The sequence below is a fragment of the Urocampus carinirostris genome, chromosome 10, assembly GCF_059441175.1.
Source record: "Urocampus carinirostris isolate Australia breed hairy pipefish chromosome 10, RoL_Ucar_1.0, whole genome shotgun sequence".
Classification (NCBI taxonomy): Eukaryota; Metazoa; Chordata; class Actinopteri; order Syngnathiformes; family Syngnathidae; genus Urocampus; species Urocampus carinirostris.
Genome location: NC_142358.1, coordinates 24,202,271 through 24,218,959, shown reverse-complemented (window position 1 = coordinate 24,218,959; position 16,689 = coordinate 24,202,271). Strand labels below are relative to the sequence as shown.

The window sequence follows — 16,689 nt, the reverse complement described above, 5'->3', positions numbered from 1 at the left end:
ACAGAATGTTTGTTCAATCATGTGGCCCCAGAGTTAAAATGAGTTTGACACCCCTGCTCTATGTGCACATGCATACGAAATAGTTAGCATGAAATAAGAGCAATATTCCTTCCTTGAAGGCCTTCAGGATACACATCTTCGTTACCTGTATATTCAGATAGGCTCGTGCAGTCACCTCTAAGGACGGTAGGAAATTTATTTCTGAGAGAGAATATAATTTTCACTGCTTCACTCTGAGGAAAAAAATGCATTTGTGACTTTTTGCCTGCGCCGCAAGCAGAATCAGTTCTTCTGGGAGGAGAGGTGGTATCAAGAGTCACGTTTTTACTGGTCTTTACTTAATAACTCGGGACACTAATGAAAAACTGACTAATTTACAAGGTACAGGGAACTAAAGGGTTTTAACTTGAAAGTTACTTTTGGGCACCTAAAAATCAAGCATTTTGCTGCTTATAAGAAAAAGTATTTTGTGTCTATAGGACTCAAAAGAAAAAGTCACACAAAAACTACAAATACTTGTTTATTCGAAAACTGCTACAAAAAGAGCAATGTGTTATCCGAACAAAACTGCTGCACAATTCCAGAGCACAACTGGGATATCTGTCAGGGTGTTTGATTTGTTTATGCCAATAAATGTAGCATCATTCAAAACCATTCTCTGATCAGTAGAACAATAAAACGCCCTTTGTCGCTTGATCAGAAACAGATGTACCTTCCCAAACACAAATAATAAAGGCTTTTCTGGCTTCAATTAAAACTTGAATTTCACTTGGTCATAACATTAAATATACAGATGGGTCCATCGTATGGTATGTGTGGCTTTAGCCGGCTTCCACTCTTCTGGGGCACTGCGGTATTAAGTGATTCCTCTAAAAGCTCTCTTCTCCACATACTTCACCTTGTACCGCCTCTTCAATCTAAAGGGGGAAAGGAGACGGTCATTTAAGGCAACAGTCGTTTTGAAAAAGCTCCCCGTGACCCAAGCATGAAATATTAGGTCGAAACAGAAAAGATTCTTACTTGGTTCGCTCTCTGGGTTCAATGAGGTTCCTCTTTTGCAGACTCTTAAAGCGGTCTTTGAGGATGCTGCCCTCTGGCTGCAGCAGAACAGATTTACAACAAGTCAAAAATACCATCAGGATAAATTGCAGGGCATTTTCAATGTTCTAATAACCCATTAGTGGGATTGTTTCCAACTTTCTCATATTTCAAGAAGTTAGACACCATTTAATTCCTACGAATGTGTCACTGTTCGAGTGATATACAGCCTTTTGGGGGACTGGAAGTCAGTAATAGACAAGCTTTGACATGAAACCAGTACCTTTAGTTGACGTAGGGAACCGGTGAGCTCATTACTTAGTTTGAGTTCAAGATCCTGAGGCTCAAACCTGAAAACCAAAAAAAGGACGTAAATGACTCTTCCAAAATGACATTTTTTTTTCTGCACTGTGAGGTAACCATGAATTGGCCAGAAATTTAAAAGTGCGCTTTACAACCCGGTGTGCCTTAAACAGCGCAGAAAATGGTGGATACAATTGGAAATGCATGCAGTACATTAATAATCATTGTTGCCTGGCCCGTATCACAATACAATGAATCAAATGGGAATCAAACCAAGGTCCTAGCGGTGAGGGCGCCGACACTTTAGCACTGGACCACTAACGGTACAGAAGACAAATGAAGAGGCATTAGAGATTATCCATCACATTATTTTTACTCACAGAGCCAGAAACAGTAACTTGCATTGTACATTTTGGTCCGACAGTCTCTCAAGTCTATTTTGTGCGTCAATAACAATGCGAAAGACTGACCTAACAGAATGCAGGACAAAATGCACTGTGCAAATAATGTTTTTCATATGTCATCTGTACTGCTGGTGGTCTAGTAGCAAATTGACAAAGCCCTCACTGCCATTACCCTGGTTCAATTCCTGCTGCACATGAAATTTGAATCAATGGCACTTTTGAGTGATTGCTCACTGCACTATTATATGAGGTAAGTTTATAGAGAGCCCAATGATTATGAACAAAAAACACCGTAGGTCTTACTGTAGTCTTAAATTAATGTGCCCTATAACCCAGTGCGCCTTATAGAGTGGAAAATGCGGTAAAATTAAAAGCAATTAAAACTGAGTGGACCACAATGAGTGCCAGAATTCTTCCACTCTTTGTGAGATAACTGACAATTTGCCAGGAGCCCGATAAAGCTGCTTGAGACAGAATTCAACGGATGTCGTGTAATACAACCACTGGTCCGTGACATCCCACAAAGCTTTTAAAATTTTGAGGGAAATGCGATAACCATGTTGAGCACATACTTGAGTTTGCCAAGGCGTTTGGGTAGAGCTTTCTCCTTTTCTATCCTGGCCTTCCGTTTTTTGAGCTTTGCAGCTTTCTTCTTCTCCTGTCGTTTAATGGCAGCTTTGATAGAGCGAAGCTGGAAGAGTTGCTGGCGTTTGATGTTATGTTCCTTCTCATCCAGCTGCTGTCGCACCTGTTGGAACAAAAGATGGACACACGTCAACCTGAATTATTTGCAGGTTTTCACAACAATGTGATATTTTTTTTGCCGTAACATTCTAAGCACCTTGATTTTTTCGGCCTTTTCTTTTTTCCTTTGTCTCTCAGTCTTCTTCTCTGGCACTGCGATGGCTCCTCCCACACCACCCTGTTCTTCTTCTTCTTCTTTAGGAGGCTCTTCTACTTCTTCATCTTCTTCCACCAGGCCTTGGACTTGCTCCTGAAAGACTGTTTCCTGCAAACACAAGCGCAATCACAATCCAGGCTTGCCAAAACGGAGTGACAATCAAGCTAGAAGGACGGAGTACCTCAGTTGCTCGATCAGCTTTTTTGAAAGCAAGCTGTCTCTTGATTTTATCCTTCACCTTGTGTTTCTCAACCTCCACATCATGGGCTTTTTGCAATAAAGCCTGCATTTGAAATGGAAACACACGAGAGCACGTCAAACACACATTTGACTCTTGCATCGAAAATCGAAACTTTTTTTAACCTCTTAGTTCGTATGAGTCAAATAAACTGCCCGCAGCCCATTACAGGCCCGCCGACAGATTTAATCAATTAAAATCTTCGAGGTGGGATATTTGGCCACTAGATGTGGCTCCACTCTGTGGTGCAAGCGAAAATAAGTGTAACAAAGCACAATAAAGAATACTAACTACGGAGACTCAAAAGTGATCATAACCCACCATTTAACCTATTTTTTTGCCCAGGTAAAGCTAATGTTATGCAAAATACAAATTACTAGACCTACGGAGTTTTGAAAAAAGAGCACCTTTATAAGTATGTTTATTATTCAAATCATCTTGTTTTTATAATGAGTTTAATTTTGGACCACTAGGAGGCACTAAATATGCAATGAAACTTGCCCTGAGCCTCTTGTTTGATGTGGATTAAATTTGCGCATTCAAAAAATTTTTGAATTTTAATCCCTAAACCCCATCCAACACCATTTTTAAGTTAGTTTCATTGATTAAAAATACTGAGCATTTTTCCCACAAATAATAACACATTTAATTGTTTAACGCAAAGCTTTAAATTCAAGGCTTGTGCAAAAAAAAAAAAAAAAAACTGTTGTGCGGTTTCTTTCAGTTCTTAAATCCCTACCTTAGATTTCGCAAGTTTTGAAATTGGCGGTTGATAAAATGAAATATGATTCGATTGCTACCTCCCACAGTCCTAGTTTAACACAATTTATTACTTGCACTAGACTTCAATAGCAGTCTGTAAGTGCCTTATGTCAATTTAAAACTGAGTGATATACAATAATAGCTGCCCTTGCACAAATCCTCAGATCCCAAGATACCATTCAAACAACAGTTTTTTTTGAGCTCCTTTACTCTCTTCACATTTCCAAAAGGAAATACTGGGAGCGCAAGAATGAGATCATCACCAGACACACAACTTTCTGAGTTGCACCAGTACCAATTGAAAGTATCCTTTAGTACACATGAGAATATCAAATATTTCTCAACCGATGCCTCTTCACGGTTTCTTCATTTTCCTCATGCTGAGGTTTTGAGTTTTTCCCTGCCCTCGGGTAGGTTTTAAATTTGGAGAGTGTTGAAATAATAGTCTGTACAGCCCTTTGAGACTCCTTGCGATTAAGGGCTATGCAAACAAACATTACTTGAGTACAAATGTTACTTTCACATGCAATTTACCAATCAGATTTAACGAAAATAATATTTATTCTAGTGATTAGGCAGTAGAAAGTGAATTTACCTGATGTGAGAAAAAGTCTGGATTGTAGGAACCTCCAGGAGCTATCACCTCCACTGCAGGTAGGACAGATGGCTTCTCATTTAACACTTCAGGCCGCTACCGCAATATACATCAAATCGAGTTGAATTAAGTAAATACTGAAAATAAGGCAGCACACTGAGATCAAGTTCTCTTTACGGTTTCTGACCTTGACCCGCGTTTTGCCAGTTTGCTGAAGGTACCATGGATCAGCTGTACTCGGGGCTGCTCAAAAAGAAAAGATGAAGGTCACTACTTGATGACTTACAGTAAGTAAGATCACAGTACCTTTTATCTCTCACTGTAAGGGTGGAATGAATTATATTGCAAAAACAGCTAACGCGGTGTACAGATTTAAAAGAATAAAGAAATATCAGTCAGAAGATAACTTTCTATAACTCTGGTGTTAAATGGTTTGATAACCAGATTACAGAGGAAACAATTGAACTATGGCTTAGCCCTGCCCTTACTTACTCAAACATTCAACATTTTGGTGAAGAGCGCTATGTTGTCATGGACTTTTTGGACTCTCTGGACAAATTTCAACATATTACTACCTATTGTTTTCATTTATTGATGTTCACTATGTTTTGTGTACTGTTACCAATGCTAGATCTATTGCACCATGGTCATCCTGAAAGGGGGATTTCCACTTGTGAGGTCACTTAAGGTTTCTTATTTTCCTCGTGCCGAGGTCTTGAGATTTTCCTTGCCCGCGTTTTGGTTTAAGATCAGGGGATGGCGTAAATTCAACCTGTGCAGTCCTTAAAGACATCTTGTGATTAAGGGCTATACAAATAAATGTGACTTGACATGGCAAGTGTCACAGTGGGATAAATTTCACTGAAGGAAATGTATGCTTTTTGGGGCCTGTAAGATCACATAGCATCTCAAAGTCACCAAAAGGGCCTGAACAATACATTGGAGAATTATATTAATGATTTCACTGTTGAAAAGGTTGATGAAAAGCTTCTGGACGAAATCACATTGTAACCGTGATAAACCTCATCTCACCGTCATCACCATTTTAAACTACAAGAGGATCAGCATCGTTTATGCACTAGAGGGTAAGAATTGTGATTTACCTTCAACAAATTAACCCAACTTGACGTGACTAGTAAAATAGGTTTCGGTATTGCTACCAACTTCTATTAATCTAAACATGGCTTAAAGCTCCATGTTAGCCTAGCTATATTTTTTCATACAGGTATAATTACCAAAGTACAAAAACGAGCACATAACAGACCATTGAACTCCCAGTAAACAAAGATGTCCTGTTAAACACAGAAATTGTCATTAATTTCCATACAGATGGAACGAAACAAATTCAGATTTTTTCAAATACAACAAATGACATTTCGTCCTGAAATGCTTAATTTCCCTGTATGGATGGAACCATAATAAATTCCAAATCGCATTAAATTGAAATCCAACTTTACAAAACAGATTTTTTTACCCTATTGAAAAAATTAAAAACACTTACGCTCTTTTTCCCAGATGTCGTAATATTCTCTACTTGGATTGTTGTTGGGCTCTGCCTTTTTAGCCTGTGTGTTTGACGTTTGTATGTTGAGCACCTTTCTCTTCTTCTGCGGTACCATCCCTTTGCCTGCCAGATGCTCAACTCTCTTGGCATGATTACGAAGTTTCTTTGCATTTGGCTGTTGGTGAGAAAGCACACTGGAGAAGCAAACATAGGGGAGATTATTGCGTGGGGAAAACAAACAAAAAAAATTGCGAGCAAGCACATTAAGTTTACATTTATGTGATATTAAAAGCTGACATCAAATCCTCAGATCCCAAGTAACCGTTTACACAACAGTTTCCTGAGCTCCTATAGGTTATCTTCACATTTCCAAAAAGGAAATACTGGGAGCGCAAGGATGAAATCATCACTGGACAATGAGTAAAACCATATCAAGGTTTTAGAATAATGCATGTACTACATTATATAAAACATTGTTGGAAATATTAAAGACAGCTGGAAATTACATGTTTTAATATTTGAGAAAAAGAAATTGACACATCAGTTGAGTAAAAATTAATAAATGATGCATACTAACTCTTTGATTGGAGGGACAAGTGAGTTATGCTGGAGAATCAGGTCTATCCTGAGAGGACGTTGGAACTTCCTTTTCCTCTCTTTGCCCTGCTCCTGATCAGATGCTGTTAAGATATACATTCAATTCAGTTAAAGATTCAGCCTTGTAAAGATTTGGGGAAAAAAAAAAAGTACCGTAATTTCCGCACTGTAAGGCGCACCTAAAAGCCTTTATTTTTTTCAAAAGCTGACCATGCGCCTTATAATACAGTGCGCCTTATTTATGGATCAATATTAATTCGCAAAGTCTTGCAACTAACTTGCAGCCGTCGACTAGATTTTCCCCCGAACGCCAAGTAGTCCGCGGTGTATGCTGGGATTTATTTACCGGCGTTTCATTGGCTAACCAATGTGTCAATCATCATTTGAATGGATCACTATTGGCTAAAGTTATTCGGAGGTCAAGGGGAGGATCCTTTTTATCATTTACAGGCTGGCATTGGCTTGAACGGCAAAACAAAGCCTGCAATTGGCCAAAAAAGACGTGTCAATCATCAGTTGAATCGATCACTATTGGCTAAAGTTATTCGGAGGTCAAGGGGCGGATCCTTTTTATCATTTACAGGCTGGCATTGGCTTGAACGGCAAAACAAAGCCTGCAATTGGCCAAAAAAGACGTGTCAATCATCAGTTGAATCGATCACTATTGGCTAAAGTTATTCGGAGGTCAAGGGGCGGATCCTTTTTATCATTTACAGGCTGGCATTGGCTTAAACGGCAAAACAAAGCCTGCAATTGGCCGAAAAAGATGAATGCGTATAGCACGTGGCTGACGCCATACAGAAAGCATTTTTTTACTATTTTGTATTTGTAAATATTTTATTCTCCTGGATTTACTAAACTCACGGATATAAGAGGACCACGGCTGCACATTATTATGAACACAACGACTTCGGTGAGCTACTCCGGCTATATATAGTATCCCTGTATCTTGTTTCAGACTGAACTCGATGTTTCTGTGATAAGCGGTGCAGATAATGGATGGAATGGAGTCTATTTTTAAAATAAACTTAATTCCAAGTGTTTATTGTCATACCTAATTGGTATAATGGCGGCGCCCTCTGTTGGCTGCGGCTGCATCGACTCGCTACAACGGGTCAGGTGTATCGACATTTCGTTCTGTGTACATTGTTACAAAGAATGACAATACAAAGGAAATTATTATTATTATTATTATTATATATACAGTAAAGTTGCGAGCGAAAAAAAAAATAGAAACTAAGGAATGGTTGGCATTTCTTGAATTTCAAGACTTTAACCTTCCGAATGATGGAACGATGCATTTGAGTGACATCGTACGGACACCGCATCCGCACGTGTTCTCGACACGTCTTTGCAAGCTTTCAGAATGTTAAGGGGGTAATAAGTTTGACTGAACTATCTGACTGTTTTGTCGACGTTCCCATTGTAGGGCCTTATAATCCGCTGCGTCTTATGTATGTCAAAAATAAGACCAAAAACTATTTTTTCGGGGTGCGCCCTATAACCCGGTGCGCCTTATAGTGCGGAAAATACGGTACACATTATATAGTTTTAGGGACAGTGTATTCCTTAACGCTTGCTAGTGGTAACGAAAAAAAAAAAATCGTTATTCATTAAAAAACAATATAGATTTAAGCAGGGTTCATTCACCTTGTTCATGATCAAATCCAAGCACTCTTAAAGGACTTTCAAAGACATTTTTTCAATGTCTCCAGTACAAATAAATAAGAAATCCTGTGTGAATCATGTATTTTTAAGAACCACAAATATACCTGTAATTCAAATACTTGTTTTCTAATCTTGCATGTGCATTTACGAAGACATGATTTATAGATTTAAAGTTCCGTATTTTCCGGATTATAAGTCGCAGTTTGGCCTGGGTGTGCGGCTTGTACTCCGGAGAGACCCACCTGTCAAATTATTGACACTTTATTACCGGGTATATCATTTCACATGTTAGTTTCACACTAAACGGCAAGGGGGCGCTCTAGGTCTGTGTTGATCATTTCAACCTAGCCCCCTTGTGCCAAAAAGGCAGTTGTGAAACACAGCTGAGCAACAATATTAAGAACTTCACCCATATGTAAAGTATTTTTCAATAATTGAAAACAATGGAGTGTAGGTATTTCAAAGGAATTTAAGTAAACAACAGTTAACATAATGAGTAAAAATACACAATCAAAAAAACAAGCATTTTCTAAAATACTTGTAGGTCGAGAAATATGTATTTTGCATACCATGAGTCTAAAGGAGCAGACACAATTGTCAGTATCTTGCTACTAAGGGTACCCCAAAAATATATAAAAGGCCAAGTAAAACAAAGAATAAAATGGTGCGTTTTGGTCCCACAGTCTCAGTAGTTTGTATTTTTCTTTGTGCTTTTTAGCACTCATTTGAGATGCACTACACCAGGGGTCGGGAACCTATGGCTCGCGAGCCATATATGGCTCTTTCTATGAGTATCTGTGGCTCAGAGACCAATTTGATTGCATGCAAAATTTCTCCATCTTGTTCAAAACCGGAGTTGTCCATCCTATTCAGGTACACGTAAAGCCAAACCAAAGCTAAATTTAAAGGTAACACTTCGCAGTATATATAGGGCACGTTTTTCACTACAATTTACAGTCAAGGTGTCACACAAAAAAGGGGGAAAAAAAACTCGTTTTGGCTGTACAACGCTAAATAATCCTTTATTTAAAAGTTCACTATATAATCTGTGTTCGGTGTTCAGATACTTTATGATGAATCCACAGAACTGTAAATACGCCAAAACACCGGAAGAGAACTTAGTCATTTGATTGGGTGAGTGGGAGGGATGGGTGGAGCTATGCAAAAAGTACAAGCATTCCCTCCCATCTCTCGCCAAAGGTAAGCACATAAGGCTCCCTATTCTCAGAATGTTGTGACGTTTTTACAAAATAAATGCTTGCATCTGGTTTTGAAACCAATATGTATGAAAAAAAGGGTCAAAAGAAGTTTAACCGATCTTGAGTAATTGCAAGAAAGAGACAAGTTTAAAGTGGTATGTTTGTTGAATTTGGGACAGGGGCTCTGGCATTATTCTCTTTTCATAATTTTTATCAAATCATCAAAAATAAATGTGCTGAAGACTAAGCTTTTGTCTGGGGCGCCGGTTTAGCAATTTAGTAAATTTGTCTCATAATATATGGTGTGGCTCTTTCCCAAAATAAAATTAATATTTTTTGCTTTTATGGCTCTTTGAGTCAAAAAGCTTCCCGACCCCTGCACTACATGTTGCAGCAACATTTAGTGGTGAAATAATACGCGCTGGGCAGCATGGCGGAGCAGTGGTTAGCGCGGGTGCAGCAGTTCCGAGGTCGTGAGATCAAACCTTCTGTGTGGAGTTTGCATGTTCTCCCCGTGCTTGTGTGTGTTTCCTCCGGGCACTCCAGTTCCCTCCCACATTCCAAAAACATGCATATCAGGTTAATTGGCCGGTTCAAATTGTCCCTAGTTTTATAACTAGTGTGAATGAGTGATTGTCTGTCCCTGTGTGCCCTGCGATTGGCTGGCAATCAGTTCAGGGTGTTCCCTGCCTACTGCCCGAAGATAGCTGGGATGGGCTCCAGCACCCCCGCGACCCTACTGAGGATAAGCGGTGCAGATAATGGATCGATGGATGGATAATACACGCTGTCCCTTAACAGCTAAAAATTAAGACACGACTCAAATTTAGTTAACCATAATAATTTCTAGTTTACCTTTGATATTAACTTTTTGTGGCTGCCCAACATCCAGAACGAATAGACTGTCATCAGGCTTGTCGGCTAGGAGACCACTGAAATAAATAACAAAAATAACTATTCAGCTTAACATTTTGACAACACGCATGCAGGAGTAAATAACAACGAATCAAAGGCTTCGTTGTGCTGTTGTTTTTTGAGTTTTCTTCAGAACAATTCACTCAAGAAACACAAGCAACTTACCCGGTGGTCCTCTCCTGATGCCTAATGTCTTCTAAAAAATCTTCGACGTCTCTAACGTCACTGTGTTTGTTCCAGTTCTTTTTCTTATTTTTGTTGAACCGCTGTCTCCGACTACCAATTCCGCCAGTAGAGTCGGACTTTAAACCTAAAAAGCCTGGCTGCGATGCGGCCACGCGTTTGGCCTTCCTAGCAGCCGCCATGTTGGGTTTGAAAGGAAATTAAACTCGATTCTTCTTCTTTTGAGAACTACAGTTTATAGTGCACTTTAGCGCCACCTTTAGGAAAATGTATAAGGACTACACCGCCTTTATTTAGTGACGGGAATCATGGCTTTTTAGAGAATTGGAACGTTCGACTCGGCTCACAAAGCTCCCAACGGGTCTTCAGATTTGTTTTGTTGCTTTAATCAAATCAAGTCATGTTTATTCGTATAGCCATTGACGACAAGAAGTCTCAAAGGGCTGTGCAGGACGCAGATGACTATTACACCATCCCCTGATCTTACGTGGGCAAGGAAAAACTCAAAATCGTCAGCATGAGGAAAATGAAAAAACATTGAGAATGGACTGCAAATGAGGTAATCCATCCATCCATTATCTGCACAGTTTATCCTCAGTAGGGTCACGGGGGGTGCTGGAGCCCATCCCAGCTATCTTCGGGCAGTGGGCAGGGGACACCCTGAATGGTTGCCAGCCAGTCGCAGGGAGGTAATCCATATATGTAATTAATTATTATGTAACATTATAAAGAAATTACTTAAAAGTGTGCATCCGCGGTGAGGGGGGAATAAAGAAAAATGAATGAATGAGAAACAAAAGAAGTATGTAAAAAGTAGGAAGCTAGAGAAAAAAATAGATGAAGAAAAAAATAAAAGAAAATGGGAAAGGAGAAAAAAGGAGGAAAAAGGGAGTAATGGGTGAGGAAAAAAGAAACAAAAAAGAAAAAGTAAAAAAAAAGTGGAAAGAGAGAAAGAAGGAGAATAAAGGCATATTAAAATCAGCTGAGAAAAATAACCGAAAGAAGATAAAAAGGTAAAGACGAATAAAAGGGAGAGAAGAAAAAGGTAAATAAATGAATAAATAAAAAAGCTAGGAATAAAAGAAACAAAATATGAAAAAAAGAAAAAGGGGGAAAAATGAAAGCAAGAAAAAGCTAAGGAGAGGGATAAAAAAAGACACATTTGGATGGTCGTTTTATTCGTTGGCCTGTACTGTATAACCAATATAACATGCACAAATTGAATTAAAAATTCAAACATCTATTATACCACTGAATCATAAGCATTTTATTTTTCTCTAAAGTGAGATTTTAACAAATGTGAAAACTAAAAATATTTATACAAAGCAATTTTAAAGTCAAGCAACTCAGAATCTCATAAAGAACACAAAAAGATAAACTAAAGATATTCACTTTATTGTGTCACAAATAAACTCAGAAATACAAGAATGAAATACACTTTAAAAAATACTGAAGGACATTACCCCTGAGAAACTGCAAATATAAATTCAAATATTAAAATATCCACACACAAAAAAAAAAGACTAAAAACCAATTTCAACTTTTTATATGCTCAATAATTTCAAAGTCAGCAACACGGAATCCATGAGGAAATGCATATTGACCAATCATAAGAGGAAAAGGAGTCTCGCATGGGACCGGCTCCTGATAAGGGGAGCTGGCTTATAAAGCCGTTTTGTTCGCGAACGACACATCACTTTTGCAATAAATTGTTACCCCTGTATTGTTTTGTTGTCTTGTACGGTACTGTGTAAACGTCTCTGCCGTTAGCAATTGTTAATGAACAAAGTTCTGTCATATTATTCCTCTCGACAAAATAAGAAATCGTAATTTCCCGCAAGGAGGTAACTTGCAAAAACTAAAGTTTTTAATTGATAACTGTCAAAATATTTAAATGCAGTATGGTGTATCACAGTATAAATCATCACATATAATGCGTTTACCTGGATTATTTTTTCCACGGAAAAAAACGAAACTTTAAAACCATACTTTATAAAGTTAACCAAAATACAAATTTTATTAAACTAATACCATGTCGTTATATTATTTTTATGGCGTGTTGGTTTGATTTTTATTCTGATCAAGTTTGGACATGTTCTCCCCAAATGCATCATGGGAAACGTGCCTAGGAAAGCGCTGCTATATTCTTTTTCCTTTTTCCCCTCCCTTCATTTTGAAGCGAGAACAACGCGAAAGAGACTCAAGAAATTAAATCCAAATCCAAAGCTATATTTTCTCGATAAAATTTCACAGGTAAGTGTCGCGTTTTAGTTAATCATCCATCTATCATTCCCAGCAGTTCGGTATTGCAGGAATAAGGTTATTCCGTCGATTTATGTTTAACAACATCAAACGCAGAGCGGTCGAGCCTTTATCTGCGTCTGCGAGTCTTGCTTTCCGATCAGGCGATTTTTGTCTCGAAGTGTGCTTCACTTGAGGGGGGCGGTTGACAAAATAATGTGCACCTAGTGAAGCCTTGACATCTCTACTGTCGTCTTTGATAATAATACTCCACATTCGTGCTACTGGTTTGAAGCAAAACGAATGTTTTTTTCCTCCACCATTGCGATCACCAGAGTGAATTTTCCTTCCCGTTTAGGTTCTTCATGCTAGTAGCCAGCCATTATATGCGGTGGCGTTGCATTGTCAATACTAGACAGCCTGTGCGGGCGGTGTCACTTTGGTTTATGCTAAAATGGCTCATTTTGAATGGGGGAAAATACGCTAGTGCCACGTTGAGATTATCAGTATATCAAAACAAACGCACCTTCAACTGTGCGCAGAGGGAGGGGCTTCGGCTACTCTGTTGCAATTGGGGGACAGATTCATAACAATTCTAAAGCTCTCTCGTGATTGGGCGTCTCGGTTGTCATTTATGACGTAGACATTTCTGTTTCGATCCTGTCGAAGCGGCGAAAAAACAATCCTGAAGCGCACAAATTAAATCTGAAAAAGAATCAATAAAAACGTATATTTATGTTGCTTTACACCATTACCAACGCTAACCGTTTTATTTTTACATTTTTTAATCCCCATAACATTACTTTTATTCCTGTCAACCTCAACCAATTAAGTTAAATTGTCTATGTTGTTACCAACGTTAGGAAAAATTGTATTGACCCAGTTTAGACACAAATCAGAGTAAACATATAATAAAGTTTTTAATGCGAAAATAAGATAAGAATGTCAGAATAAATAGGCAAAAATGTTTACAACGTAAATAATTGCATTTGCCTTTATTAAGCGATAATAAACATTACAAACACAACGCGGAACCTATTAACAATCGAGACAGACTATGTGGCATAAAAACAATTTTTTTCTGAATTGTTTTTGTTTGTTTAAAATATTGTTTTTTTCGGCAACTTCATCTTCACCAACACTGCCACTTTACGTTTTCGATAACCCCTTTTTTAATCTACCCCTTTTTTCATTTAAACAACTACAACAAAATCTTGGACTAGTATTTTATTTTACAGCTGCTGTATTTTGAAGTGAGACCACGTTTTTTGTGCGTAAATAAATCACTCCGATGATCGCATTCGATTTCTGTTATGGTAAAAGTTTTTTACTAGTTATAAACATGCACATGTTTTTTTTTTTTTTTTTTTACAATAGTCTGGAGACTAATTTAGTTTTGGGCATAAAATAGAGTGTGTGATTGTAATCAATGGCTTTTTAATGTCAAAATGTAGCCATGTATGTATTGTTGCTTTACACCATTACTAAAGTTTCTATGTATATATTTAATTTCTAAATCTGTTATTTTGACAACAGAGAATACTATAGAATTGTCTTTATTGTCTTGATAACAACGTGAACTTTGTCTGCAACAAGATTAGACATGGTACCACTCTAAGATAAAAAAATAATACATAAAAGAGAAAAATAAGTCAAGTCATTTTTATTTGTATAGCCCTTAATCACAAAGAGTCTCAAATGGCTGCACAGGTTATTACACAGACTATTTTTAAGACTATTATTACATCATCCCCTGATCTGGAACCAACATGAGGGCAAGGAAAAACTCAAAAACCTCAACATGAGGAAAATGAAGAAACCTTGAGAAGGGACCGCACATGTGGCACCCCCCTTTCAGGATTACCAGACAGCAAAGGATGTTAAGATAAGATAAAAAATGTTAGGATAAAAGTTTTTTTTAAAGGTAATGCTTAGAGACTGGCCCAAGTTTTACAAGTGCATAATATCAATAGACAATTACTTTTTTCCCTTGTGGCACATTAACTTTTGGGGTGCGTTGTTTAGAGTGTCCTTAAAAAGTTGAGTTATATATTAGATAGATAGATAGATAGATACTTTGTTCATCCCCGAAGGGAAATTCACATTTCCAGCAGCGTCCCTGAGCTGAGAACAAAATAACACGGGAGCTGCTGGAGTGGCTGCCATTCGTGACGGCGCCGGAAGAAAAGATTCAATTTGAATCATGTACAAACAAACAATTGAATCATGTACAAACAAACAAACAAACAAAATATTCATGTTTCAATAAGTGGAGTGTTAATAAAATGAGGGGAAAATAATTTCTGATACTGATATAACCAGGTAAAACTAATTTTAAGTTACCTGTCCAAATGAATGTTGTGCCATCTCACCTTTCCCACTCTCTCTCCTGCAGTTGACTTGCTGCTGCTCGCTCCTGAAACTAATACTTACCTCTTTGTGTATTGTGCAGTCCCTTATGTGTTAACAATGCTTCACTGAGTTCAAAGAGCCCTAATGGTTTATATTCCACTTTGCCTATCTGCTTTAATCTTACTTTTATCAGAGCTGTTCGGGGCAGAACACATTAGGTAGGAGAAATGGGGGGACAAGGAACCCTGGAGAGAGACGACATTCTTGTTTTTTATTTGTAAGTCTAGCATGAAAATGGGGAAAAAATAAGTCTTTCTTTAAGCATAGTCCAAAGCCCAACGACAAAAATAAAGAACAGTTTGTCCGAGCGTGTTTAGGAATTGCACGTACTTGCACTTGCATCATGAACTAGCTGACAAAGGCCAGGAGATGGCGCGGGGATTAACGAGGTTCCAAATTTCGTTCAGCTCCTTTAATTTACTCTGTGTTCTCTCAGCTTTGATCCACAGAGAAAATGGCCCGTACCAAGCAAACTGCCCGTAAATCCACTGGAGGTAAAGCTCCACGCAAGCAGCTTGCCACAAAGGCTGCCCGCAAGAGCGCCCCTTCGACTGGAGGTGTGAAGAAGCCCCATCGCTACAGGTAAGGACCTACTGACTATTTCAGAAAAAATGCTTTAGAGGTATAAATGGACCACATAAGGTTGTTTTATGTACCGGTTTAACCTGTCTTGTACAGGCCTGGAACTGTGGCTCTTCGTGAGATCCGTCGTTACCAGAAGTCAACAGAGCTGCTGATCCGCAAGCTGCCCTTCCAGCGTTTGGTGAGAGAAATTGCCCAAGACTTCAAGACAGATCTGCGTTTCCAGAGTGCGGCCATTGGCGCTTTGCAGGTCTGATTCATCCCGGTTAGGTTTGGTATCTTTTCAATGGAGTGATGGCATTTATCTAATATTTCTTCTTTCATAGGAGGCCAGTGAAGCCTACTTGGTGGGTCTGTTTGAGGACACCAACTTGTGTGCTATCCATGCCAAGCGTGTCACCATCATGCCCAAAGACATCCAACTGGCACGTCGCATCCGTGGGGAGCGTGCTTAATTTTTTTCCCTCTTTCTCATGAATTACTCTTCACTTGTCCCATCACTATCCTTTCCTTTTCCCAACATACATAGTAGTATGGTTTGAGGTCCTTTATATATCATGACTGTGATAACCGTAAATGTGTGATCTTTGTGTTGGTTGGTGCTACAAGTAGAAGAGTTCCCTTAGATATATATTCATACAAGTATGTACTATTACACTCATTTAAGCTTTTGCTATTACTATGGTGTTTTTGCTAAGCCTGAAGTAGTGTGTAATCTGAAATTAGCATAGTATTTAGCGTGAGCCCAATTTGCATTTTTCATGCGGGCACATTCAATTGTTTTGGGTCTAATTATTTTCATTTTCAGGGGTGTTATTTTACAACGGACACAAGTTCTATTTTTAAAAACATTGGTGTTTAATATTGTATCAGAAGCCAAATGCTTTATCGTGGTTGTCAATTTCAAATGCGATTGAAATGACTGCATGGTTTGACACTTCTATGTGGCATATATGTAGCAAATCTAAGTTGATTTTTTTTCCCCCCACCACATTATGTCCATGCAATATTATGATTTGTTTCTCTCTCAGGTCTATAAACAATTTTTTTCTACTGTTTTATTTTTATTTGTGTTTTTGGTCATTTTGAAGGCTAAAATATTTGTACTCAAATTCACATAAACATGAATAAAACTAATTGTGGTTAA

At 38.3% G+C, this 16,689-nt stretch overlaps 2 protein-coding genes across 3 annotated transcripts; one reads left to right on the top strand and one right to left on the bottom strand.

The window, feature by feature from the left end:
- Positions 1–599: 599 nt before the first annotated feature.
- On the bottom strand, positions 600–10,669 carry nop53 (NOP53 ribosome biogenesis factor). Its single transcript, XM_088345098.1, has 12 exons — positions 10,290–10,669; positions 10,065–10,141; positions 6,323–6,425; positions 5,743–5,939; positions 4,429–4,484; positions 4,242–4,337; positions 2,828–2,929; positions 2,587–2,754; positions 2,318–2,493; positions 1,322–1,388; positions 1,021–1,097; positions 600–917 (listed from the first exon to the last, which is right to left on the bottom strand). The coding sequence occupies exons 1-12, from the start codon at positions 10,487–10,489 to the stop codon at positions 857–859; spliced, it is 1,380 nt and encodes a 459-aa protein (XP_088201224.1). The 5' UTR covers positions 10,490–10,669; the 3' UTR covers positions 600–856.
- Positions 10,670–10,834: 165 nt separating this feature from the next.
- On the top strand, positions 10,835–16,689 carry LOC148358455 (histone H3.3A). Of its 2 annotated transcripts, none has more exons than XM_088345100.1 (4): positions 10,835–10,996; positions 15,397–15,542; positions 15,639–15,792; positions 15,869–16,689. In XM_088345100.1, exons 2-4 carry the CDS (start codon positions 15,415–15,417, stop codon positions 15,995–15,997), a joined length of 411 nt encoding a protein of 136 aa, XP_088201226.1. In that variant the 5' UTR covers positions 10,835–10,996; positions 15,397–15,414; the 3' UTR covers positions 15,998–16,689. The 2 variants fall into 2 exon arrangements, with proteins under 2 accessions (XP_088201226.1, XP_088201225.1); XM_088345099.1 differs by lacking the exon at positions 10,835–10,996 and adding an exon at positions 12,403–12,560.